The sequence below is a fragment of the Saccostrea cucullata genome, unplaced genomic scaffold, assembly GCF_032062105.1.
Source record: "Saccostrea cucullata isolate Sc308-1 unplaced genomic scaffold, CSIRO_AGI_Scuc_v1 ctg3124, whole genome shotgun sequence".
In the NCBI taxonomy this organism is placed as follows: Eukaryota; Metazoa; Mollusca; class Bivalvia; order Ostreida; family Ostreidae; genus Saccostrea; species Saccostrea cuccullata.
The window spans coordinates 154,745-180,108 of record NW_026920915.1 but is presented as its reverse complement, the minus strand read 5'-3'; the positions used below and the strand labels follow the sequence as shown (position 1 = coordinate 180,108).

Sequence of the window (25,364 nt, the reverse complement as noted above, 5' to 3'; positions counted from 1 at the left end):
GTAAGCTGTAGCACGGATAAACAGACAGGTAGACAGATGCTGGGTAAAGTTATCCTCGTATAATCTAATCTAAGTTGTAACATGTCATTTGATTGGTAAAAAGATTTCATCCATTTCCTAAACCAGAAGTGGCCCACGTCACAATTGAGTAACGACAAAAACATATTACTCTGCTTGACGTTACTTTTAAAATATGATCAATTTGAAACCTTTTTTTTCAGAGGAAAAATTGTATCAAAGTCTACATTGAAATTAAATTAATAATTTAGGAATCGCAATACACTGTATATAAGGCGTAAGCCGCCTCAAGCTTCATTCATTATTTATCTGACTACTCTGCAGTTAAGGATGTATTCTTATGATACGCGGAAAAAATCGTGCATTAAACTTTCCAAATGCTTATATTTTTCTGAAAGTGTAATATCCAAGGAATAATTTAAAGACAAGAAAAGTGTATGTTAGTGATCATCTAAGAGTAGTTCAATCCTTTGAACATAGGCCAAAATAGAGCATGGGAAATTTCCTTAAAAATGCTACTAGACCATAAAATACCTCATAAAACTTATAAATACAGTGAATTAAACTTAATTTGGCTTAAATTTACTTGAAAGTATTGCAAAGTTGATTTTTAAAGCAAAATATAAGCAAATTAATACCAATTAGATAACTTATACCCAAAAATGTTGTTCACCTATGTCAAAATTAGGCATATTTTTCGTAATAAAATTGCTCGAAAAACCAAAGAAAAACATTTTTCTACAATTAAACTTTTTAAGAAAATTGTTGTGCAGTTCCTTTAGGTATTATGACTTCTTTTCATAGAATGAAAAGTAAGGGTTAGTGCACATATAAGAAAGTTTTGAATTTTTTTATATACCCACCCCCTGTTTCTTTTTCAGTATTTAGTGAAATAAATCAAGCATTTAGGCGTCAAAGTATATGTTTTATTCACCAAATATTCAAAATTAGTGTGATAATTTCAGGTAATAATTGCAATTTTGTTAAGAAAATATTTTTAAGAACAAAAAGTAATCAATTAACACATAAAACTTCATAATAGTCTGTTGGATGTCCTCTCTTTCTCTTGCCCTGGGTGTTCCAGATTGGGTCCTGGTATGTGGTGTAGGATGGTGGCTTCACAGGGGTTAGTCAAATCCAGTCCCACTTTCTCAATCTGATTTTCATGATTTTCTCCATCTAATTTTAGTTGTTTTTAAACCCTGCTCTCTTCTAAAGGCCTCCATTAGTGATTCTTGTGAAAACAAGACATACCTGTAAAAATTAATTTTAAAAAATAATTAGATTATAATTTACTGGTAATATCATTGTTCAAAAAATGTAAAATCATTATATTGTCTATCTGACATTGTTTTTATGAACCCAGGCCTGTAGTTTAGACTAAAATAATTTCTACATGGTATATGATGTTTCAGAAATATTCCATTTTTTTAACCCGCATTGGCCGCCATAGAATGAAGCGACCTAGTTTCTTACCGAATGTAAACAGCTAAAAATTATAGAAGTTGTCTCATTATTTTCTTACGGTATGTCTATAAATTTGAGATAGAGATTCTGCATTTACAATATCCAAGGTAATTTATCATATACTAAAAGTTAAGGTTGCAATAAAAATGATAATACGATTGTTGTCGTCTGCACGCCTCTGGAGACCTTAGGCCTAACGTTGTTTGAGTTTGCGATGTGACAGTATACTACGTATTTGAAATCTTTGTATCTATAACGCATAAACATTGCTATTTTCAATAAGATTGAAAGCATTGTAAACGTACATATTCGCTTTTCCACTGCTACTGGAACGAAGTCAACACGTACACACCGGCGTTCTTGGCTGGCATGTTTGGGTACCGCTTTCGAGAATGTTCCTGTAGGCTTAATTGCGATCTCGACAATTTTTTTAATGTTTTAAAATTTTCTGCCGGTTGGCTCTTTTAATGGAGTGCCATTCGGCATTCCTTTCGCTTTGAAACGGGCGATCCCGTCATCTTGAGTCTTCCCTCTCGATCATGTCGATTTCACTTGTCGACTTTCTTAGGCCTATCTCGTAAATTTATATCGTAATTTTGCACACGTGTTGGTCATTAATACAACATAGAAAGATTTTTTATTTAAAGATGAATATAGTTAAATATATAAATCATAAAAACTTTAAAAACTTTTTATAAATTGTTATCAGTTTGAATTTTAAGACATGTCTAAGTACGAAGACCCACTTTGGGTAAATTGATCAGAAGAATTCATCCTTAACACAAAATGAATTTTCAGCAGCCTTTGACACCCATGTTAGCAATTCCAATGTTTTCAGTATTTTCTTTTTTTTTTTGGTTAAAAATACAAATTTATCATTCTTTCATCTATGAAAGTACATTCAAAGTAAGTTCTGCGCAAATAACGATAAAATATACATGTAATTTTTAAACGCTTAGCATTATTGTCTGACTTTCTTTTTTTTCTGGGGTAGGGGTTATATTACTTAACTCAATTACAGCTTATTCAGTTGAAAGCGCCATATAAAGTGTGTAACAAGAAAACTCAAGATAAAGAATTGAATATGAAAATTGAAAACCGTATAGGCAGAGTTTTAGCAATTCAATTTTGGCGTTATAAGCGAAGGTTTTGAGATCGCAAAAATTATAAACTGCTAATAATTTGTATCACATTGGTTGTTATAATTATCTTTCTAAACATTATAAAAATTTTAAAAATGACCTCTCGCTAAAAAAAATTATCATATTTTTTGGGGAGGGGGGGGGGTCCGTCTCGTTAAAAATTCCACTTATACCATATAAAACGTTGCTTGTTATGAAGAATAACAAAACCAGGAAAAATATTATTAGATCTCAGAACCGCCCCACTTGTCAGGACAAAGAATACGTCTATATGGAAAAGTATAAAAATATAATAAAAAATAGATAACACAAGATTGTTGTATAAACGTATAATTGTACACAGTCTGATAGTATTTAGCTTTATCTTTATAATATCTGAAGTAACAAACATCCGTATTTGAAGTACATATAAGAATTCTGTGCTAATTTCTGTTTCCGTGATTTTCTTGATGGTTGTTTGATTTATAACAGAGGCACACGTATAAATTTTTTATATAATATAGTATTTCAAATCAGTAATATTAACAACTTCTGATCTAAGCTCTATACGTTTGTTCAGTTGCAAGTCCACTGAATATGAATTTACGTTTAAAATTGTAGTAGAGAATTTATTTAGATTTTAGATTTTCAACAGTGATATGGTGCAATTTTATTATTGAATAATTATATTTTTAAGTGACAATATTCACTGTCAATACTTTCTGTTTTCTTTCAATTTAAAAATGAAATAAGAAATTCAATAATTTTGATACTGAATGAAATTCTTAAAATTTTCCCCAAATTATGGTAAAATCCATTTTCTCTCAGGTCTCTCATTACACTTCAACTTTGACGTCACAGGCTAAAATATTAAAACAAAAAAGACAGGTAAAAGGAAAACAAGTCATTCTTATAAAAAGAGATCCTCATTGAATACACAATATATCTATATCAACACATTTTGAAAGAGAGAATGAAGCTTCTTTTCACTTCAAGGAAGTCGGAATATATGCCAACGCACTGATAAATTCATCAATGAATTGTTGTTCTAGTTCTAGTATGTGTGAAAAATCTTACTTATTTGATATATTTTGAAACTTTAGTCCCTTATTATTATATTTAACTAACATTTAAAAATTTCGTCTAGTCTTTAATTGCGTAAAAATCATAACTAAATTTAATGTTCTATAATAATTTTAAGAGGCAGAAAAGAAGATATTTTCATACTCCACCATTCCTCCAAAAATATAGTCCCTACTAGTTTACAAACGCAGTTTACCATTTCTATTTGAAGTTGTGATGAGGAAAGAAAAATATGGTCTTTTAAATCTCTTACATCTAAATATATAAGACATATCAACAAATGTACTCTGAATATTCCATCTAGTCAGAAACCAGAGAAACATCCTTCCTCAAGCTAGTTTATTTTTCTAATAAAATATCCAAATTTGAAACATATGTAACAGATTCTGACCCTTTACCAAATCCCTTAGGGCCATGATATAGCCATTATTTTTACAATTTAGAATCTACACAATGTCAGGATGCTTTTACATATTAAATTTTAATATATCATCTTCTAGTGGTCCTAAAACGGAAGAATTTGTAACAATCACTAGTTTAAACCTATAAATTGCTGTTGACAACTACCCCTTGTTTTGTTTCAAGTATTGCCACTAGTTTAACCTTTAGGGCACCTCTTTTTTTGTAAAGCACCTCTTTTGTAGAATTCCTTGCAGAATTCTGGCCGACAGGACAGGTAACAATAGCTAGGTATTCCCGGCAGAGCTGTCCACCGTGTAAGACATGTTAATGGGCCAGGACAGATTGTTCAAGTTTTGCACCAGCATGTGCCTATGACTTACAGCAAGTCTACTTCAACTTTTGAGTATATCTTTGCACGGAAAAACAGACCGTGGTAAGTATATTTTGCAAGTATTTTTTAGTTGTGTTAAATGTACTTTTAAAATTCGTTACATTAATTCACCTTGGCAGGCAGTCATCAATGACTTACCTGTGTGTGTGTGTCAGGTGTGACGTTAGCGAGAGTGTTTGAATAGGTTTTCTCGTCAGAAGTTTTATCGCTGTAGTGTTATTCTATACATTTAAAGAACAGCCTGTTTCTTTATTTTATTGTATTTTTGTTCGCTGTATTATTTTTTCATTTAAATGTCTGAGCGGAAGTAAGTGACCGGAAGTGTTGTCAGCCATTTTGTATCTATGTCAACTGTAAACAAACTGAAGATATTGAAAGTATCTTAGTGTTTATGTTATATTGAACTCAAACATAACTATGTGGTTATTAATTAAAGCCAGTATAATTGTATTATAGTATTGCCATATATAGAGTACATAATTATTTACTGATAAAGGATAGTTAATATTTTAGCACCATGCTGAGGTGTTATGGGTACTCTGATGTGTTGATGACGACGATGATGTCGATGATGTGATGATGGCGACGATGATGTCGATGACGATGATGTCAATGATGATGTTGATGAAGACGAAGTCGATGATGATGTTTAGGCGCGGGAATCACTAGCAGTCGTGAATCAATACTACTGATCCTCAAACAACAGTCTAGGACTACAGCCCCGGAAGTTTGGAGGATAGTGTTGATCAGACTTGTGGACTTTCGTATTGATGTGGACAATACTGGCAATGTTGATAGGTTTGAGTTGTTGAGAACACGTGTTGAAAACAGTTGTTTAGAAATCTGTTGTTTTTTTTTTCATTGTAAATAACATTTTTTTTGTTCGATCATTTGAGAGAGTGTGCGTGTGTGTGATTGTTTGATTTATTATTTTGATTGTCTTTTCTTTATTTTTTTTTTTGTAAATAAATTCTTGTTTTCTTTGAAGACATTCTTGTTTTGATTTGAAAAGGAAAGCCTGGCTCATTCCACGTTACAAATTTGGTGGCAGCGGTGGGATGACAGACTCTCTTTTTAAATCAAACTAGAATTCTTCTATGGTGACGGTTTGCCAGGATTAATTTTTTGATTTATATTTTTCATTATAGTTAGCGTTGGTTAAGAGTTGAGTAGTTTATCCATGGGCAACATGCAGATCAGCTTTGGTGAGTGAAGTCATGGTTCTCCCTTATGATACTTAAGTTAAGGTAAGCTGTCTGAGTAAGATCTTTGATAAATATATATAGCAAGACTATTATTCCTTAGGACTTAAAATTGGTAAGGTGGTTCAGTTTAGTCATCCATCATGTCTACTGTGAAGGAAATGCAGGAGTTACTGGAACTTGGAACTCAGATGGGATTCAAGGATGAGGCTCTACAGAATTTTGTGAAGGAAGAACAATCAAGACTTCGTGATGAACGAGAACGACAAAGAGAAGAAAGGCAATCGAAGGAGGAACGTGAATATCAGTTGCAGATAGAGAAGGAAAGAACAGACAGAGGACGCGAGGAACGTGAACATATGCGGCTCTTTGCTGAATCGGAACACAAACGCAAGATGGAAGAAATGGAACTTGATCATAAATTTCAACTACTAGCAGCTGAAAGGTCTCACAAAGTGTTGGATTCATCATCACACGGTACGGAAATGCATCAACCAATTAAAGGACCAAAACTTCCTGCGTTCGATGATTCAAAGGATAATATTGACGCTTACATCCAACGTTTTGAGATTTATGCGACATCACAGAAATGGCGTAGAGATAATGGGGAGCTCATCTTAGTGCCTTACTCAAAGGAAAAGCTTTGGATGTGTTTTCAAGACTTCCTCCAGAATCTGCTTTAGATTTCGATGAACTGAAGAAGGCTCTTCTTAAACGCTTTGATATGACGGAAGATGGATTTCGCAAGAAGTTTAGATCATCAAAGCCGGACGGAAGTGAAACTTTTCTGCAATTCTCTGTGAGATTGGACAGTTACCTTGAACGATGGATTGAACTTTCAAAGACAACAAAAACATATGAAGGACTTAAGGATTTATTCTTAAGGGAACAATTTATATTGTGTTGTTCGAAGGAGTTAGCCTTATTCTTAAAAGAGAGAATTCCTCCAAGCATTCAGGAGATGGCGCATTACGCGGATCAGTTTGCAGAGGCCAGAAACATTACATCTTCGTCCATTACACAAAGATCTTCATTCGACAGGAAACCTCAACCTGATAAACAATTTCATTCCATGGACAAAGTGGCTCAAACAAAATCCAATTCAGGATCAAAGTGTTACATATGTGGGAAAATCGGACATAAATCCTTTGACTGTGTTCATCGGAAGTTTTCCTCTAACAAGGTATCTAGTGCTACTGAAAAACAAGAGACTGTTCCAAAACAATATCAGTTCAATGATCCGAAGAGTGGTACTTCCAGCAGCTTTCGTGGACGCAATTTTGGGTACTTTGGACGTGGTAGAGGACGCCAAGATACATCTGCTGTGCACAGAGAGGAAACATTACCTTGTGTTGGTGACTCAGTCGCAATTAGTGAAATGGTGATGCCAGTTGTGAAAGGTTGTGTGGGTGACAAACTAGTAACTGTACTACGAGATACTGGATGTAGTGGTGTTGTGATAAGGAGAGACTTGGTAGAAAAGGACCAACTTACAGGCAAAACACAAAAGTGCAAGTTAGCTGATGGAAGTGTGATAGAAGCCGAGGTTGCAGCAGTTCAAGTGGATACGCCGTACTTTACAGGGAATGTTGACGCGTGGTGTTTTGACTGTCCATCATATGATCTTATTCTTGGAAATATTCAAGGAGTTAGGAAACCCCATGAACCAAATATGGCATGGATTCATTCAACAGGAGGCACATCAGCAGTTGAAACTCGTGGTCAGCTAAAAAAGAAACAATCGACATACAAACCTTTGAAGGTACCAAGTGCCATACAGGATGTTTCACCCGAGGACTTGCAAAAGGAACAAAGGGACGATAAGACACTGAAGAAACTGAGGGAAACGGCTGATAAGGGAACAGTGAAGCAATTCAGTGATGGAGGTTCTTCGAAAATTTACTTCAGAAAACAACTGTTATACAGAGAGTTCAGCAGTCCAAGAGTTTCTAATGGAAAAGTTTTCCGACAACTCATCATACCAAAACAGTATCGAGACATGGTAATGAAGCTGGCACATGAATCGATAATGGCAGGACATCTGGGAGTGAGGAAAACAACAGACAGAATCATGGCAGAATTTTATTGGCCAGGGATCCAAGCAGATATTAGGAGATTCTGTAAATCATGTGATGTGTGTCAAAGAACTATATCCAAAGGCAAAGTTCCTGCAGTACCCCTAGGACACATGCCACTTATCACAGTTCCGTTTCAACGAGTGGCAGTTGATATCGTAGGACCCCTCCAACCGATTACTGATAAGGGTAATCGATACATTCTTACAGTGGTTGACTATGCAACTCGATATCCGGAGGCGATCGCACTTCCCGGAATAGAAACTGAGCGTGTAGCAGAAGCACTGGTTGACATCTTTAGTAGAGTGGGCGTTCCTACAGAGATGCTATCGGATCAAGGGACACAGTTTACATCTGATGTGATGAAGGAAGTGAGTCGACTTTTGTCTTTCAAGCGAATAACGACTACCCCATATCATCCAATGTGCAATGGGCTCGTGGAGAAGTTTAATGGAACACTAAAACAGATGCTCAAAAGGATGTGCGCAGAAAGACCCAGGGACTGGGATAAATATCTGAATCCATTATTGTTCGCATATCGTGAAGTACCGCAAGAGAGTCTTGGGTTTTCTCCATTTGATCTTTTGTATGCACATTCTGTTCGAGGACCAATGATGATTCTGAAGGAGTTATTGACCAAAGAGATCCCAGATGAAGAAGTCAAAACAACATATCAGTATGTACTTGATTTAAGACAAAGACTGGAAGAAACGTGCAAGATCGCCCATGAACATCTTGAGAATGCAAGGACACGTCAGAGAAAATATTATAACAGGAAGACAAGTAATCGGCAGATGAAAGAAGGAGATAGAGTGTTAGTCCTCCTCCCGACAAAAACGAACAAACTTCTCATGCAGTGGAAGGGACCTTACAGTATCACAGGAAAGATGGGACCTATGGACTACACGGTTGACTTGGGAGGCAAGTCGAAAACATACCATGCGAATTTGCTGAAAAAGTATGTCGAGAGAGATGAACCGAAAGTGGAAGCTTTATCAGCATGTGCAGTTTCTCTGATAGACTTTAGTGATGAAGACAGCAATGAAACACAGGATTCTATTTTGTTACCTTCAAGTGTTCAGACTGAATCAGTGAAAGACATTCATTTTGCAGAACGCCTTACGTCAGAACAGAGACAAACTGTTAAGTCGTTGTGTGAACAATTTAGTGAAGTTTTTTCAGACATTCCTGGAACTACAAACTTGGTGAAGCATAAGATAGAATTGACGTCGAAGGAGCCAGTGAGAGTGAAACCGTATCCTATCCCATTCAACACAGAAAATGTCATCAGAGAAGAAGTAGAGAAGATGCTACAGATGAAGGTCATTGAACATTCTTCTTCCCCGTATTCAGCACCAGTTGTTATTGCAAGGAAAAAAGACGGGACAAATCGATTTTGCATTGACTTCCGAAAGCTTAACAGCGTCACAGTTTTCGATGCAGAGCCAATGCCTAATCCAGACAGTATATTTTCCAAACTAACAGGAAAGAAGTTTATTTCTAAAATCGACCTGAGCAAAGGATATTGGCAGGTACAAATGGAAGAGGATAGCAAACCATTGACTGCATTTTCTACACCCGCTGGATTATATCAATTCAGAAAGATGCCATTTGGGTTAGTAAACGCCCCAGCGACTTTCAGTAGATTGATGCGCAATCTTCTTCATGGCATGGAAAATGTAGAGAATTTCGTAGATGACATCATGGTGTTTACTGATACATTTGCGGAACATGTAAGCACGCTGAAGATATTGTTCACTCGACTGAGAGATGCAGGCCTTACAGCAAGACCTACCAAATGTTTCATTGGATTTGAGCAGATTGATTGTTTGGGCTATCTCGTAAATGATCAACGTTTGAAGCCAGAAGACGACAAGATTGAAGCAATCAAGAATGCTCCAATACCACAGACGAAGAAACAAGTTCGTTCTTTTCTAGGCTTAGCCGGATTTTACAGGAAGTTTATCCCTAACTTCTCAGCGATAGCTATACCATTGTCTGACCTTACAAAGAAAGGTAATCCAAATAGAGTTCAATGGACAGAATGCAGCAGGGAGCGTTCGATTCTTTAAAACATTTGTTATGCTCCAGACCTATTCTGAAGCTACCTGACATACAGAAACCTTTTATTCTACGCACTGATGCTGCAGACGAAGGAATAGGCGCAGTCTTACTTCAGATGGAAGGTGATGAGAAATTCCCCGTGGCATACGCTAGCAGAAAACTACAGAAGAGGGAGAAGTCGTACGCAGTTATTGAAAAGGAGTGTTTGGCAGTGGTCTGGGGAATCCAGAAATTTCATCAGTATTTGTATGGAAAAGACTTTGTACTAGAAACCGACCATCAACCCTTGATGTACCTGAACAAGGCAAAGACAGAAAACTCGAGATTGATGCGTTGGGCATTACAGCTACAGCCATACCATTTCAGAATCGTAGCAATAAAGGGAAGTGAGAACGTGGGAGCAGACTACCTAAGTCGGCAGTAGATGACAAGTAGTAGACAATTTAAGGTATATATATAGTTTACTGTAAATACGTTCAGGATTTTCAAATTTGTGTCTTATAGTAATTGTTCTAGAAATAATTGTACGACAATTTTCTTATAGGAGGGAGGTGTGTAACAATCACTAGTTTAAACCTATAGGGTACCCCTTGTTTTGTTTCAAGTATTGCCCTTCGGGCACCTCTTTGGTAAAGCACCCAGAATTCCTTGCAGAATTTTGGCCGACAGGACAGGTAACAATAGCAAGGTATTCCCGGCAGAGCTGTCCACCGTGTAAGACACGTTAATGGGTCAGGACAGATTGGTTAAGTTTTGCACCAGCATGTGCCTATGACTTACAGCAAGTCTACTTCAACTTTTGAGTATATCTTTGCACGGAAAAACAGACCGTGGTAAGTATATTTTGCAAGTATTTTTTAGTTGTATTAAATGTACTTTTAAAATTCGTTACATTAATTCACCTTGGCAGGCAGTCATCAATGACTTACCTGTGTGTGTGTGTTCAGGTGTGACGTTAGCGAGAGTGTTTGAATAGGTTTTCTCGTTAGAAGTTTTATCGCTGTAGTGTTATTCTATACATTTAAAGAACAGCCTGTTTCTTTATTTTATTGTATTTTTGTTCGCTGTATTATTTTTTCATTTAAATGTCTGAGCGGAAGTAAGTGACCGGAAGTGTTGTCAGCCATTTTGTATCTATGTCAACTGTAAACAAACTGAAGATATTGAAAGTATCTTAGTGTTTATGTTATATTGAACTCAAACATAACTATGTGGTTATTAATTAAAGCCAGTATAATTGTATTATAGTATTGCCATATATAGAGTACATAATTATTTACTGATAAAGGATAGTTAATATTTTAGCACCATGCTGAGGTGTTATGGGTACTCTGATGTGTTGATGACGACGATGATGTCGATGAGGTGATGATGACGACGATGATGTCAGTGAATGTTGATGAAGACGAAGTCGATGATGATGTTTAGGCGCGGGAATCACTAGCAGTCGTGAGTCAATACTACTGATCCTCAAACAACAGTCTAGGACTACAGCCCCGGAAGTTTGGAGGATAGTGTTGATCAGACTTGTGGACTTTCGTATTGATGTGGACAATACTGGCAATGTTGATAGGTTTGAGTTGTTGAGAACACGTGTTGAAAACAGTTGTTTAGAAATCTGTTGTTTTTTTTTTCATTGTAAATAACATTTTTTTTTTGTTCGATCATTTGAGAGAGTGTGCGTGTGTGTGATTGTTTGATTTATTATTTTGATTGTCTTTTTCTTTCTTTATTTTTTTTTTTGTAAATAAATTCTTGTTTTCTTTGAAGACATTCTTGTTTTGATTTGAAAAGGAAAGCCTGGCTCATTCCACGTTACTTTGATATAATAAGACAATTTCACATTTAAAATGTTTGATATGTGAAAGTCAAGATATGTTAGATCTAAATTTTGACTTGTCTGTTTGGTTTATGGTCTAATCATATCTTCTTTTTTATAACCGCGTACAAAAAAAAAACATGTTATAGAGGCACAGTTAGACTTCACATGTACATGCATGTTATCTTTATGCTGCTTGGTTTAGGAAAAAATAAAATTTTACATAAAACATATACTTAAACATTATTACCGTATAGACCTATGTTTTTTTTTAAAAATAATTAATTATCACACGCAGGGAGCAAATCGCGATCCTGTGGCAATGTCTCTTGATCATTGTTAGTAGGAAAATTAAAACAAAGTCTAGTTTTATTTTTGTTCGTTCATTCTTTCTTCTGGATGCCAAAATTCTTTACAGGTATTTGCAAAATCAGTAATTGCCCACGTTTTATTACAATCTGTTTGTTTACATTTATTTTTTACATGGTAATGATAATCCTAAATTTAAAATGTGCGATGTGTCAGGAATTATGGAATGTCGATCTCGATTATTGTTATACATTTAATATATAACACGTAAATGCATACCATAACTATATCTGATTTTTTTATGGTCATTCCGTTTTTTTTTTTTCGTTTTGTCCAATTAATTCCTAAATATTAAAAAACTCAGAGTTGCAGGATAGGATAAGATTAGACTGAAATCACAGGATAGGAATGTGGATGCAGGATTCACCATAGGATAGGATAGAATTATCAACTTATAGGATAGCAGCACTGTACACGCACGTGTATGCATAAACATTATGACCATACCTTCTTGAAGAAGTTCATCATATCTTTATATGTTAAAAATCCCATCTTGTTTTATTGAAAACAAAGATAGTTATAGCTATTTAAAATTGATGCCACTCAGATTACAGAGCATGTGGATGCACGTTTTTTCACGATAATTGCTTTGGATCATATTTTTTTTGTAGGATATCTTAATACATGGCTGTCTTAAAAAATTCATAGGATTTCTTCGAAAAACAAGAAAAATTATGAGACTTTAGTACCAGCCAATCAGAGCGAAGCGTACGTGCATGCGCGTGAGATCTTGATATATTGACCATGTCATCTTATTTATAGTACTTGTATATCCTTACATTAAGAGTTTCAAAACGTTTCATAAAAATAGAAAAGTTACGACAATAAACATTTCACTTGCTGCACGTGCCCGCTCTTGCAAGCACGTGCGCGCAAAATGGTCTTCGTTCGGTAACTATACATAACATGCCTACTGACCCTAAAAAGGTTTCACCTTAGTCAGATGAGTAGTATACAAGATCACTCTTGGACTAGATTTTCCCATGAAGAAAAATAACTAGAAAGTCTGCTATTGCAAGCAATAGCTAGGCCTTTCAACTGCCGCTAGGGTTCGGTGTTATGAACGATAACTCACTGCTGAAACTTGTTTAGAGCAGGTTCGGGGTATCTAACCGTTTAAACGCAAGGCAGTTTTTAGCATTTCCCAAGTGTTTCTTTGCTCTCAGTAGAATCCAGTGGTTTTAAAATTTAGCACCAATGTTAAACTTATTTACTGTATAGTTGCGGACACCGGTTTACTGCATATGATTAAAGTTTTTAATTAAAATAAAAAGTGAAATCTACCCTCCTTCTCAGTTCTAACCTATTAAAATTTTTTATACTCGGTCGTTCCCCTTCGTGCTTAGTAACACAAATAAGATGATCAATTGTTGCATTTACTTGTAAAAATATATATATTTACACAGGAAGCGAAAAAGCGCGAACACAAAAAATATGACATTAAATTTTCTTCATAATAATAATCGTCAAAGAGAGTTAAAACTATGGAATATAGTCTGTTCCCCATTCATTTGACCCTGTTATTTCAGGTAGAGTGAAGACATTCTCTTTCTCTTGGTCAAAACTTTTTGTGTACAAAACAATGTAAGGAACCATATTGTGTATATAACAATTTTACAATACCAATGCTGAAGCAGCCTATATGTCATTCCTATAAACGATAACTCATAAATTGGCACTAAGTTGGTCATTTTTCACATCTGAGTTACCTGTCCTTAAACACATCATCGGAAAAGTCAATTATAAATGATTAAACTTTTTAATGATGTAATTAAAAGTATGCATAAGTTATTATCTTTTTTGATAATTTCATGTACCTATAAATCTATCTATACAAGGTTTTTTACCATATGTGCAACTTGAAAAATTTATTGAAAGGCCTACAATAGCTTACGTCGTCCCGAACTGGACAATTTTCATTTTTTTTTATCACTAAACAATACCCACTATAGCTAAACTTGGAAAACCATCAACTGGCATCAGTTCTTGCAATACTTTGATTTTAAATCAAAGTTAAACAATTTTCACTTTTCCACTGTTTTAATGGAAATTATTGACAATATCCAATTTTTAATCCAATGAACTTTTTGCTCGTTTTTTTTGGCAATAGAAGCCATTTTGAAACTGAATGACCACACAACACAACTACAACCAGCGAACCTCCTTTGAGGAAAGTTTCAGGACAATTGCCCCAGCCATCTCCGAGAAACAGCTTGTATAACAGAAACATACGTACATGAACAATATGTCTTCCCCGACTTCGTTCGGGATGACATAATAATAAGAAAAAGAATAAAAACAATATGTTCCCCGACTTCCTTTGGGGAACATAATTAACCCAATTTTGCTGCTTCTATATCTTCCTACAAAATTTTTTTTATATCGAGTAAGTAATAAGGCTTTCTAGGTTATTTAACAGGTCCAAAGAAATGTCTCCAGGGCTTATGCTAATGATCGCCACTTTTCTCATCATGGCCTGTACTGTTGCCCTCGGACTTGGACTAAGTAGTGTGCTCACTAAAGACAAGGATTCCAACCAAACGTCCTGCGGCAAACAAGGGACGGAATCAGGAACCTCTTCCACAGGGCCCCTACCCACCACCACCAAACCCGCTTAGGAGGGAAGCCCGTCAATCGAGGGGCATTATCGATACGCCGCCATTGCATCTGATACCGGAACCTGCGCACAAGTCGGCATGTATGTATTTAAATTTCTTATATTTAACTGCATGAATTTTTAAAAGTGTTTTCGGAATAATTTCTTTACATTCTTACAGGCAAACATCTGTATATTTTTTTCACAAAAAAGCTACATGCATTATTCATCAAAATGAACAGTAAAGAAATGTATAAAAACAACTAATTGAATTCAAAGAATATTTAAGTTAAAACGGAAAATATCAAGAACATGCATCTTAATCTTAAGAGAAAGGGATAGTTGAGCACTTAGAAAACAATATAATCACAGATAATTCAATTTATTCCGCTATGAGAAATATATTATATTTTACACCTTAGGATAGTTCTGCATATCCCTGCGCAGTCTGCAGGGTATGCGCCCTTATCGCAGTGCAATCATCATGTAACCTTTTATTGCGAAATTGCACCTTTGCTTTGCTTGACAGAGTAATACAATCAAATCCTTGATTTTCTTGCACCATTTTTGTTAGCCTGGTAGAGCATTGAGAAAAAAATGTTAAAAAAAAATAATTTTATATAAATATTAAACATTCTTCGCAGCGATTCTGGCTTCCCTTGATCCACAATTGAACAGCTAACAGGTAAATGTTAATGTCTTTGTTGCATAAGTATTTGTCAAGAACACTTTGTCTAAAACGTATGTAATATCATATGATCTTCAATTTCAATGTTGTTTTATATATTTAAAAAAAATTCAAAAAATGCTGTAAATTTCTGTATTTTACTGTTTTTATAAAAGTATTTTCCTTTGATGTTTCTCCTTGTTTGGCGTCAAGCCCTCTCTGAGTAAGGGCTTGTGATGCAATTGTTTGGACACCTCCAAGGATTTACCCATTTATGTTATATTTTATGCATATTTACATGTACTCTAATATGTTCACTGCATGTAAATTTCTACTCAGTCTTAGGGGGATTGCACTTGTACCTTTCACCTAAGTACATGTAAACTGTATTGTTAATATTACGTGATACCACTTGATGAACTGTTATACATTTTACTATATGTCATTGAATATAAAATGACACATTCGACAAAACTGCATACCTGTGCTTTTGGTTTTTACTGCTCTGTCAGGCTGATATTTCTCATAGGAGGCATAGATATAGGAATGAATAATAAAAATAATACTTAATAAACCCTTATGACAAAAATAAATACCAATTTTAAACTGTTTCGGATTTCAGAGATATCATGGGACGGCAACAAGGTTCCGTGGTAGATGCTGCTATCGCCACCATTCTTTGTCAGTGTGTGGTATTGGAGTAGGGCATTTCATGACTGTATACAATAGGTATGTACTTAGTACAAAAAATACTTGGTCATAAAATGCTAATAATTAAGGTCAATCAACCTAACTTCTTTTGATTTTAAAGGGCAAATGACACAGCTTACACAATCATAGCACGCGAGATGGCGCCTGGGGCAGCTAAAGAAGAAATGTTTGTGCCAGAAAATAAATCTTCAACGGAAGGTAGAAATGAATAAGCATTTTATAACATGTAACATCTCCCAGCTATAACAATTAGACAAACTTACCCTTAAATTGCCACAGTTTCTTGAATATCCGTATTGTAGTTTGTTTCCGTAACCAAAATGAAGTCTTTGAATAGTACTGTAAGTGAGGAACTAATATATACATCCCATATTCATCAAAATCAAATCATTTAAGTTCTTTCTCTATTGTTATGTTTCCTTGTAGCATCACTAAACTAGCAGTTTAGAAATATAATTACATTGTATGTGTAATATTTACATATACACCACTGTAGGTTATCTATAGGTTATTGAGTCATTCGGGTAAAATACAACTGTACAGCTGCAGGTATGTAATGCACGTAATAATTTATCCACATACTGACTTGCTTTCAAAACTTATTTAACAAAGCGAAGGAGAGATAGTGAACAGTGCGTTGTCGTAACCATACCATCACGCCATGATCACCAATGCACCAACTAGACATCGCTATTGCACCAACGTCCATAATTATTCTATCGCTTCATTATGCCATCGCAGCATCACCATAGTTTTTTATCAAGATTAGTGTTGACTAGATCGAAGTCAAGAATGGCTTGTGCGTGATAGAAATCACGAGGAATCTGCAAGTGCTCTTAAGTTGCACAATCATACCCATTTCTCATCAAAATATGCACACAATGGGATACAAGATTATAAATTATCTTACTAATAAGGTGACCTTTCTACCCAAAAAATACAACAAATATATATGGTCACGAAATAGAAAGCTACGTATTCTTTAAATTAGAGATTTTAAAGACATATAAGTAAGATCGCAGTAAGATTTTTACACAGAAAAATTTTACTATAACTGTGTAGAATCTTCATTGTTGAAAAGACCTAAACTCCTAAGACAGACTAAGACATATATAAATCATTTAGAGCTGGAATAGAAGATGTTGGGGAATAATACTAAGCTCTTACCAGTGCTAATTTCAAAAGCTAGTAAAAAGGGTTGGATAAAATTGAACATGATTCTTTTTAGTTATGTTCGGTGGTGTGCAGAGGAATGTTTAAGTGGACAAAGGTGTGAATTCATAATGACAGCGATTCAGGAGTTAATTTAGGTAGAAAGGGGTTCTAAGGCTTTTGAACACGGTCAAACATTAGGAAAACATTTGGAAACTCTTAAGTCTAGTTTGTTTTAACTATTTCCAGAAAAGAAATTAAACTTTCTTGGTATTTTTGTTTGTTTGTTCATAATATGAACTTGTCAAATATAATTGCTTAAACTCAGAAGAAAATGACACCAAAAGAAATTCCTTTGCATATTAACTTTACCTTATCTTGAAAAAAAACGATACTCTGTCTCTTCCATCAACCATTATGAAAGACATTGTTACTGTTTGTTGTTTGTGGAAGGGAGGGAGGGGAAGGGATTATTGGGTGGTCAAATATGGACTGGAATGTGATTACATGTATATAGGTTAAGTCATTCTTCGGTTAGTGACGAAGTAGTCTTTAGTTCTGCAAGCAGTGCTAAAGTTTTGTTTTGAGTACCCTCTTTCACCTAAGCTATCATACTGGCATATCAATTATCGATGTACCATTGCTTACAAATTAGATTAATTAATTACCGGTGCGATACCTTTACTTATTTAGTACTCCTCTTCCCTCTTGTTTAACCAGGAAATGATGCCAACTTCCGGGAATCTGGTACCCCTTTCCCCATAATTCGACACGCAGTACTTCCAGAATTACCAAGATCATCATACCCGAAATTAATTTATACTAAGGAAAATAAAATTATATGGAAATACGTAAAAAAAAATTGGACGACAGGTTATTTGTACTAACGATCTAGTTTACCACAATTAATCATTATTATTACTTTCTTTTTCTTTAATTTACGTTTTTTTTTTACAGTATTTGATTAAAATTACCCCCCCCCCCCCGATGGATGCAAAGGCTTCTAAATGATTAATTTCGTACCTTTGTTTTAAACCCAATTAACATAAGATCCCTCCTTCAAAACTACTGACATTAATTGCCTCGCCAAGATCTCTCGGGGGAAGTTTCAAAGACTAATGTTAATTCGGCTTTTAATGATATCGCTCTCTGGATAGAATGCTAAGGTTTTCTTAGCATGTTTCCTTTCTTAGAAAGGATATCCATCTATACCGCTAAAAACAACTTTAAAAAATATATAATAAAAATTAAATGATCAATAAGGAAAAAGCAATACTGATACATTTTTGTTCTGAACTTAAAATTTCAAATTTATGGATACATCATTTTTAAAATTTAAACTAAATAAATGCATTTTTTTCTTGATTTCTAGGCAATACAGTGTATTTTTTCATTTAATTGAGTGACTGAAATTAATGGTGACTTCTGCAGGATGGGCAATGTGATACCTCCTTAGACCTTAAGAATACATGCTGATCACATATTGCTCCTAATCGAGAATTAATGGGTTGAAGATCTGATAACCATATGTACTTAACTGTGTGGGATTGTTTTTCATAACATAGAATAAAGAAAGTAATTTTGTAGACACTATAGTTTGAACTAAGATAGAATGTCCTTTTATTATTTTGGCAACTTCATATACCTAATAATAGCAATTCTCTCGAACCTTTTCGACACGATCTGCTGTCGAAAAGTTTTCCTAAAATGTTTTTTCTTTCAAATTTCTAAAAAATAATTTAGGTTATCTGAGCATTTTTTAATTGTAATTGTAAATTGTAATGTAGTGAACGCTATATCAGTGATAGTCTTTGGGAGGAAAATTTACTCCGTAAAATCTAGCTGTGTAAATGATGGTTGCCTTGAGTTTGAAAAAAAAATAATGTACAATGGTCAAATGTGCATTTTGAGAGGAAATTTACTCTGTAGATTTTTTTCTATTTTGAAATGTAGTAGTGAACACTGCTTCAATGAGAATATTCTTTGGGAGGAAATTTACTCCGTAAAATGTAGCTATGTAAACAATGGTCGCATTGGCTTTGAAATCCTGAATGTGCAATGAACCAATGTGAATTTAAAGAAGAAATTGACACTGTAGATTTTTGTTATTTCCATAATGTAATTGTAGTGGTGAACACTGTATCAGTGATAATCTTTGGGAGGAAATTTACTCCGTAAAATCTTTCTATGTAAACGATGGTTGCTTTGACATTGAAATACTGCACCATTGTGAATTTAGAGAGGAAGTTTACTCTGCAGATTTTTGTTATTACCAAACTGTAATGTTAGTAGTTTACACCGCATCAGTGATATTCTTTGGGAGGAAATTTACCCCCTAAAATGTAGCTGTCTATTACACTGTATCATTGTCATTTTTGAGAGGAAATTTACCCTGTAGATTTTTGCCTTTTTCAATTTGTAATGTGGTAGTGAAAACTGTTTTAGTGATAGTCTTTAGAAGGAAATTTACCAGCTATGTAAACGATGGTTGCTTTGGCTTTGACATGCTGAATGCACAGTGCACCATTGTGAATTTAGAGAGGAAATTTACCCTGTAGATGTTTGCTATTTTCAAATTGTAATTGTTGTAGTGAACAGTGTGTCAATGATATTCTTTCGGAGGAAATTTACCCCCGTAAAGTCTTGTTATATCAAGGATAGTTGCTTTTGAATTGACTACTGTATGTTAATTTTATTGATGCCATTTTTGAGAGGAAATTCTCTTTGCGTTCTTTTAATCCTTTAAACTTTTAATATTTGCACCAATAAATATCTTGTTAACTGTATTACTTGTTGGATTTTGTCAATACCTAAAGGCAAAATGCTTTAAACAGAAAGAAAGATTTTCTGTTTTGATTTAAAATGCGTTAAAAGAACAATGAATGAAATATTTATTCAAAACAATTTTTGAAGTGTAATTTAAACCACTCTAAACGCCGGTGAATTATAAGGTGCCCGTTTCCTGGATATTCTAACCTATCCGTAAATTTTCTCCGGAAGCGGAAGAGTTAACGCAAACGTTAAAGTATGCGTTAATTAACGGGTGCTTCAAGAATACAAAATAATTTAATGAAAACATTAGCGGTGACGTTAATGGAACCGTCATCTGATAGATGCTTTGTGAATAAGGTCCCAGGTCACAAAACCTCTGTCTTGTTAAATAGTAAGAGTTCGGTGACAGCCTTTCAAGTTAAGATACTGTTTTAAAACAGTTAATATTTGTTTATTGACAAAAAAATATATATTTACACAGTTCCTTTACTTTTATTTACGTTGCAAATATTGTGGCAGAACAAGAAAAATGTTAAAGACAAGAAACAAAATTATGTTTTCATGTTTACATGACATACATATCCGTCCGGAATTTGGTATTCCTGGGATATGCAGCATCATTTTTGACCAAACAAAGGTATATACATCAAAAAGTGAACAATAGTTCAACGATATAGCATATGTTCATCTCTTTTTCTTTTTTTTGATAAAATATTTAAGCATTCAATTATGACTTGATGATGAAAATTGAAGTCTAAGTTATACTTAACAGATACTATGTACAGATGCCTTTTCAAGGAAACATGTTCAGAATCTATTCGAATTCATACATTTGGTAAGTAACAATACAATGTACACATTTTTTTTTTGAAAATTGATTATGATTTACATGTCTCTTTCCATTTTATGATTTAAAGACCCCTAGCAAATTTCCGGAAGCACTTTATACATTCTTCTCTGAAAATTTTGCCAATGAAGCTGTAAATGACGGGATTGAGGGACATACTAAGAAGATATGACCTCAGAAAAAACTGATAGAAGGCTTTCCCTGTGTCTGAGAGAGATGTGTAGTATGAAGGCTGTACATATCTAATTATAACGATGACGAAAAACGGTATGGAGGAAAGCATGTAAAGCAGCGTCGCCAAGAACAGCATAAGGGTGGTCTTGGTCATCTGTGCCCTTCTGACCTCATCGCTCTGGACAGACATGGACCCCTGTTTGTTAAATTTGGCTCCTTTTTCAGCTGCTTTGTTGCATTCGGAACTGTTTTCATCCGGGGAGACATCCTCTGTGTGAGATTGACTGCCACTGTGACTGTACTTCCTGGAATCTTTAGAGGTCTGGTATAAAAATGACGACCCTCTCTTGATAACCTGTATAGCAATTAGACTGTAGGCGATGATGAGAATTAGATTTATCAGCAAATTACCTGTCAGGAGAACAATGATGAACGCCAAAGGGTAGTCCGTTTTCACAAAAGAATCCTCTATCAAGCACATATGACCCACTACGTATGTCTTGGGCGCTATTGGTACTGGTACGGATTGAATTCCATAGACAACTAAACCAGGCCAAGCAAAAACAACAGCGAAAAATGCACTAATGAAAACAATAATTTTTGCTGTTTTTGTAGACATCTGTCTCTTTAAGGGTCGACAGATACATATGTAACGGTCCACTGCAATACCAAGCAAAGTAAAGGTTGAATTATTGTCCATCATAAGAGTCCAAAATCTTGAAAACTTGCACAAAACTCCATTTGTTGTTTGAAACCATTCAAGCATAAAATACAGTTCTGTTGGGGCAGTGATACAGATGTTCATGAAGTCAACTGCAGCTAGTGTCATAATGAAAACCCTTGATGTGGTCTTTTTCCATCTTGTGAAGTAAATGTAGAAGACAATGGCATTCCCTGGACATCCTATAACAAGCATAACAAATGTATAGGTAAAGCTTGTGATATAAACTTTATCGAACACAGAATTGTTAATTTCCTCTTCAATGGCTGCATTGTGCAGAATGGTAGCCGTTTTTCCAGCCGTCCTATTGCTGAACACACTTAGATTACTGTTGTGTGGTACACTGGTTATGTCGTATGTCATGATGTTGGATGTACTATTTTTCTCCATGAAATTAAATGTAAATTCTTTGAATTAAACCTGGGATATTCCTCTCTAAAGCTTCAAATAACTCCTCGTCGTTGTTATGCAATCTGCCTCAAAAGACATTTGATTGATAATATCTTATATAAAGGTACTTCAATTTTTGAATATAAGAATAGAGTAGATGTAGATTTTTACTTACCGAGAAACAGTGTTGGTCTTGGGTAAAATAAACAAGGAAGGAGATGTGTATCAGAATTCCTATTTTATAGTCTTCAAGAAGTATCGGAAATGGCGCTTGGTAACACACAACAAAAACACTAATCGTTTGCCACAGTTGTTGTTTTATGTTACAGCAACTATCTACACTCAAGTAATAGACAAAACAAAAACTGTGTGAATTTTGACAAATTATAAATTCTAATTGACCTTTTTTATACTAACTGTTAATCCATTATTTACACGCCACTGAATGGACGGCGGATTTTTCCGTTATATCCCAATCACGACAAAGAGCATACGGGGACTAGTTGGCAGGCGTTGTTACTCTTCTATGGCACCTGATTCCACTGCTGATGTTTAAAAGGTCCGTGTGCGCTTTGTTTGATTGACTTTTGAGCTTAAATAATCTTAGTTGTCCCTGTATATTTCATTATACCAGATTTAAACAATAACTGCAAAATTGATTTTAAAAACCCCACCTTGTTTAATTATGAGGAGTAAAGCCGCTCAAAAAATTAACACACGAGAAAATTATGAAATTTACAAAAGAGTTTATAAACAAATATTTATATTAAACAACATTTTTATCAAAGATTATGAAAGTACTTTGTAACAACCAACCATGTTAATATAGATAAGATGAATGATTTTACCTGCGTATCTGTGAACAGTAATATTTATTGATCTCGAAAAATCTTTTAACACAACAAATTCTGTTAACATGGCATAAACACGGACCCTATGGAAATTACAGGGAAGTCAGGTGTTTAGTAGGAGTAAGCATCCCCTGATGACCCTTCACACCCGTCGTAAGCTCTATATTAGAAACAATAATCCATTGATGAATTTATCAGTGTGTTGACATATATTCCGACTTCTCTGAAATGGTAGGAAGCCTCATCCTCTCTTTCAAAATGTGTTGTTATAGACATATTGTATATTCAATTTTCATGGAATGATTATAGAAAATGCATAGCTGATATTCCTATTTGCTTTTCCTATATACATGTATATATTGGAGATATAACAATTTTCCTAATAGGATTGATTAACTTTTATGTTTAAATTCAGAGATACTATGGGCAAATTTACATTGTGGATTCAGAAATATTCTAATGAGTATTTTTGATTACTTAATTGCTATTTTCATGGCCCCGAGGACCGGACTACCTTAATTTCTTAGTTTTACGAATTCTTTATTAAGTTGTTAAAAAGAGCAAAATTTTAGAGGTTTAATTAAAAGTTTTTAATAATATAACTGCTTTGAAAGACATTATTATTTACAAAGTTGATACATGTACCACTGAAAAAAATCAAGCAAAGGAAACCATGGAAGCAAAAGTTATAGCCCGATTCTTATATGCACTCCAAATATGGATGTGTTACATAAATATTTATTTTTGAGAAATTTTATCAACAAAACTATACATACTGTTATAATATACACAATTACACCTTATACACCAATCATGTGTTTTCTATTTTTAAAATAGTTAGAAATATTTCGACATAAACGTTTTATTTATCCTAAAAGCGGGATTGGTTCCAAGAATCCTTTAATCTTCTCCTCAAGCTTGTTTATTGTTTTTTTTTTAACAAGCGACGTGTTTTTCCCTATTAGTGGAATTTTAAGCAAGACGCAAAATCATCCAAAGTAAATGGCACATATTTTTTGCAACAGTTAACTCTAAAGATTTTATAATGTTTAGAAATATAACTGTAACAAAAGATGCGGTATAAATTGTCAGCAGTATCGAGTTTTAGCGATCTTAAAACTTTCGCTTTTCATACCAAAACTGAATCCCAAAAGAAATGTTTTTACCGTTTTCAATATCTATATTCAGTTTGCTATCTTAACGTCTATTGTCTGACCAGTCGGTGTACTGTACACTGATAATCTGTTAATCTTACCCCGTATCTCAATGTGCATACATCCTGTCGGATGTCATGTTTAGTCTGATCGGCTGTTCTTCTGAAAATCGATTTTGAAATATCAATCATTGAAGATCGACTAGATTTTGACAGATACTTACCGCTGCAATATTAAAATAAAATAACAAATTAATCAAAATAATTCTTTATGTAAAAGCCATTAAGGTCTTCAATCCCTAATAGGAAGAAATTCAATGAAATTGAAGACATAACAGATATATTAGGCATTGAATACTCAGTTTATTTAGACATACTTCCCATTTATTACTATAAATTTGTTTAGTGGGATGTGTCCTAATTCATGACCTTGAATTTTGGTAAGAGTTATCTCCCCTTTTCCAATTAATAAAAAAAATAAAAAAAAATTTAGCTGGTAAAAAATTGTTTTCAATTATCATTCTATTTATAGTATTTCAATGCATCTTTCCACCACAGGATTTATTGATATTCATATTATTTGAATTTTTATTTTAAAAAAAAAAACTGCTTTTCCCCATAGACTTCAATGCAATCTTTGTTAATTAACCAATGCTTAATTAATGAACTTTTTGAAAATTTCTTGTGGGCAATCCTTTTCCACTATCAAATGCTTTAATATAATATCAGAGTATTGTGTATTGACAGACATTTAAGGGTAGACAATTTGGTACCATTAGGGATTGAAATCCTTAAAAAGTTTTTATGGTAAAAGTCAATCTTTGAAAACTAAACATTTGAACACCAGTACCCCCCCCCCCCCAACACACACACACACACAAAAAGACAGAGATTTTTTTTCATGAGATTATACATCTTCGCTAGCCAAGGTGGAGATTATGTGTCTTAAAGTAATATTCCTGTGAATTCTGTAGTGGAATGTTTCTTTTAACAAAGGAAATAAAAATACCATTTTGTTTTTAAAAAGTAATATATATTTTGTGTTCTTGGATAAAGATGATTTTAAAAAACAATTGATTTTTGGTATTGAAATTTTAAGATATTTCACAAGGACTTGCTCCCTGTGTGTAATAATTACTTATTTTTGAAAACTATATACAATAAAAATAAAAACAACGCATGTAATTATAATGATTTAAAAAAAATAATATACGGTTCTGATAAAGGATGTCTTGTTTTATCATCACTGTAAATGATTTAAAAAATATTAGACAACTCGAGCAAATCCATGCGGCTATTAGCTAAATTTTTTCTCAGTG

At 34.2% G+C, this 25,364-nt stretch overlaps 2 protein-coding genes across 2 annotated transcripts; one reads left to right on the top strand and one right to left on the bottom strand.

Annotated features, from left to right (window-relative positions):
* The first annotated feature begins 6,408 nt into the window (after window positions 1–6,408).
* LOC134258648 (uncharacterized) lies at window positions 6,409–10,247 on the top strand. Its single transcript, XM_062741191.1, has 2 exons — window positions 6,409–9,775; window positions 9,910–10,247. The coding sequence occupies exons 1-2, from the start codon at window positions 6,409–6,411 to the stop codon at window positions 10,245–10,247; spliced, it is 3,705 nt and encodes a 1,234-aa protein (XP_062597175.1).
* Window positions 10,248–20,612: 10,365 nt separating this feature from the next.
* On the bottom strand, window positions 20,613–22,119 carry LOC134258647 (cholecystokinin receptor type A-like). Its single transcript, XM_062741190.1, has one exon. The coding sequence runs from the start codon at window positions 22,039–22,041 to the stop codon at window positions 20,821–20,823; it is 1,221 nt and encodes a 406-aa protein (XP_062597174.1). The 5' UTR covers window positions 22,042–22,119; the 3' UTR covers window positions 20,613–20,820.
* Window positions 22,120–25,364: the final 3,245 nt, after the last annotated feature.

Bases quoted from the DNA above. Each gene is read 5' to 3' on its own strand.
- LOC134258648 (XM_062741191.1), top strand. From the start codon at position 6,409: ATGACGGAAGATGGATTTCGCAAGAAGTTTAGATCATCAAAGCCGGAC. The intron at 9,776-9,909 runs GTAATCCAAATA...CTGATGCTGCAG, and splicing joins GTCTGACCTTACAAAGAAAG to ACGAAGGAATAGGCGCAGTC.
- LOC134258647 (XM_062741190.1), bottom strand. From the start codon at position 22,041: ATGGAGAAAAATAGTACATCCAACATCATGACATACGACATAACCAGT.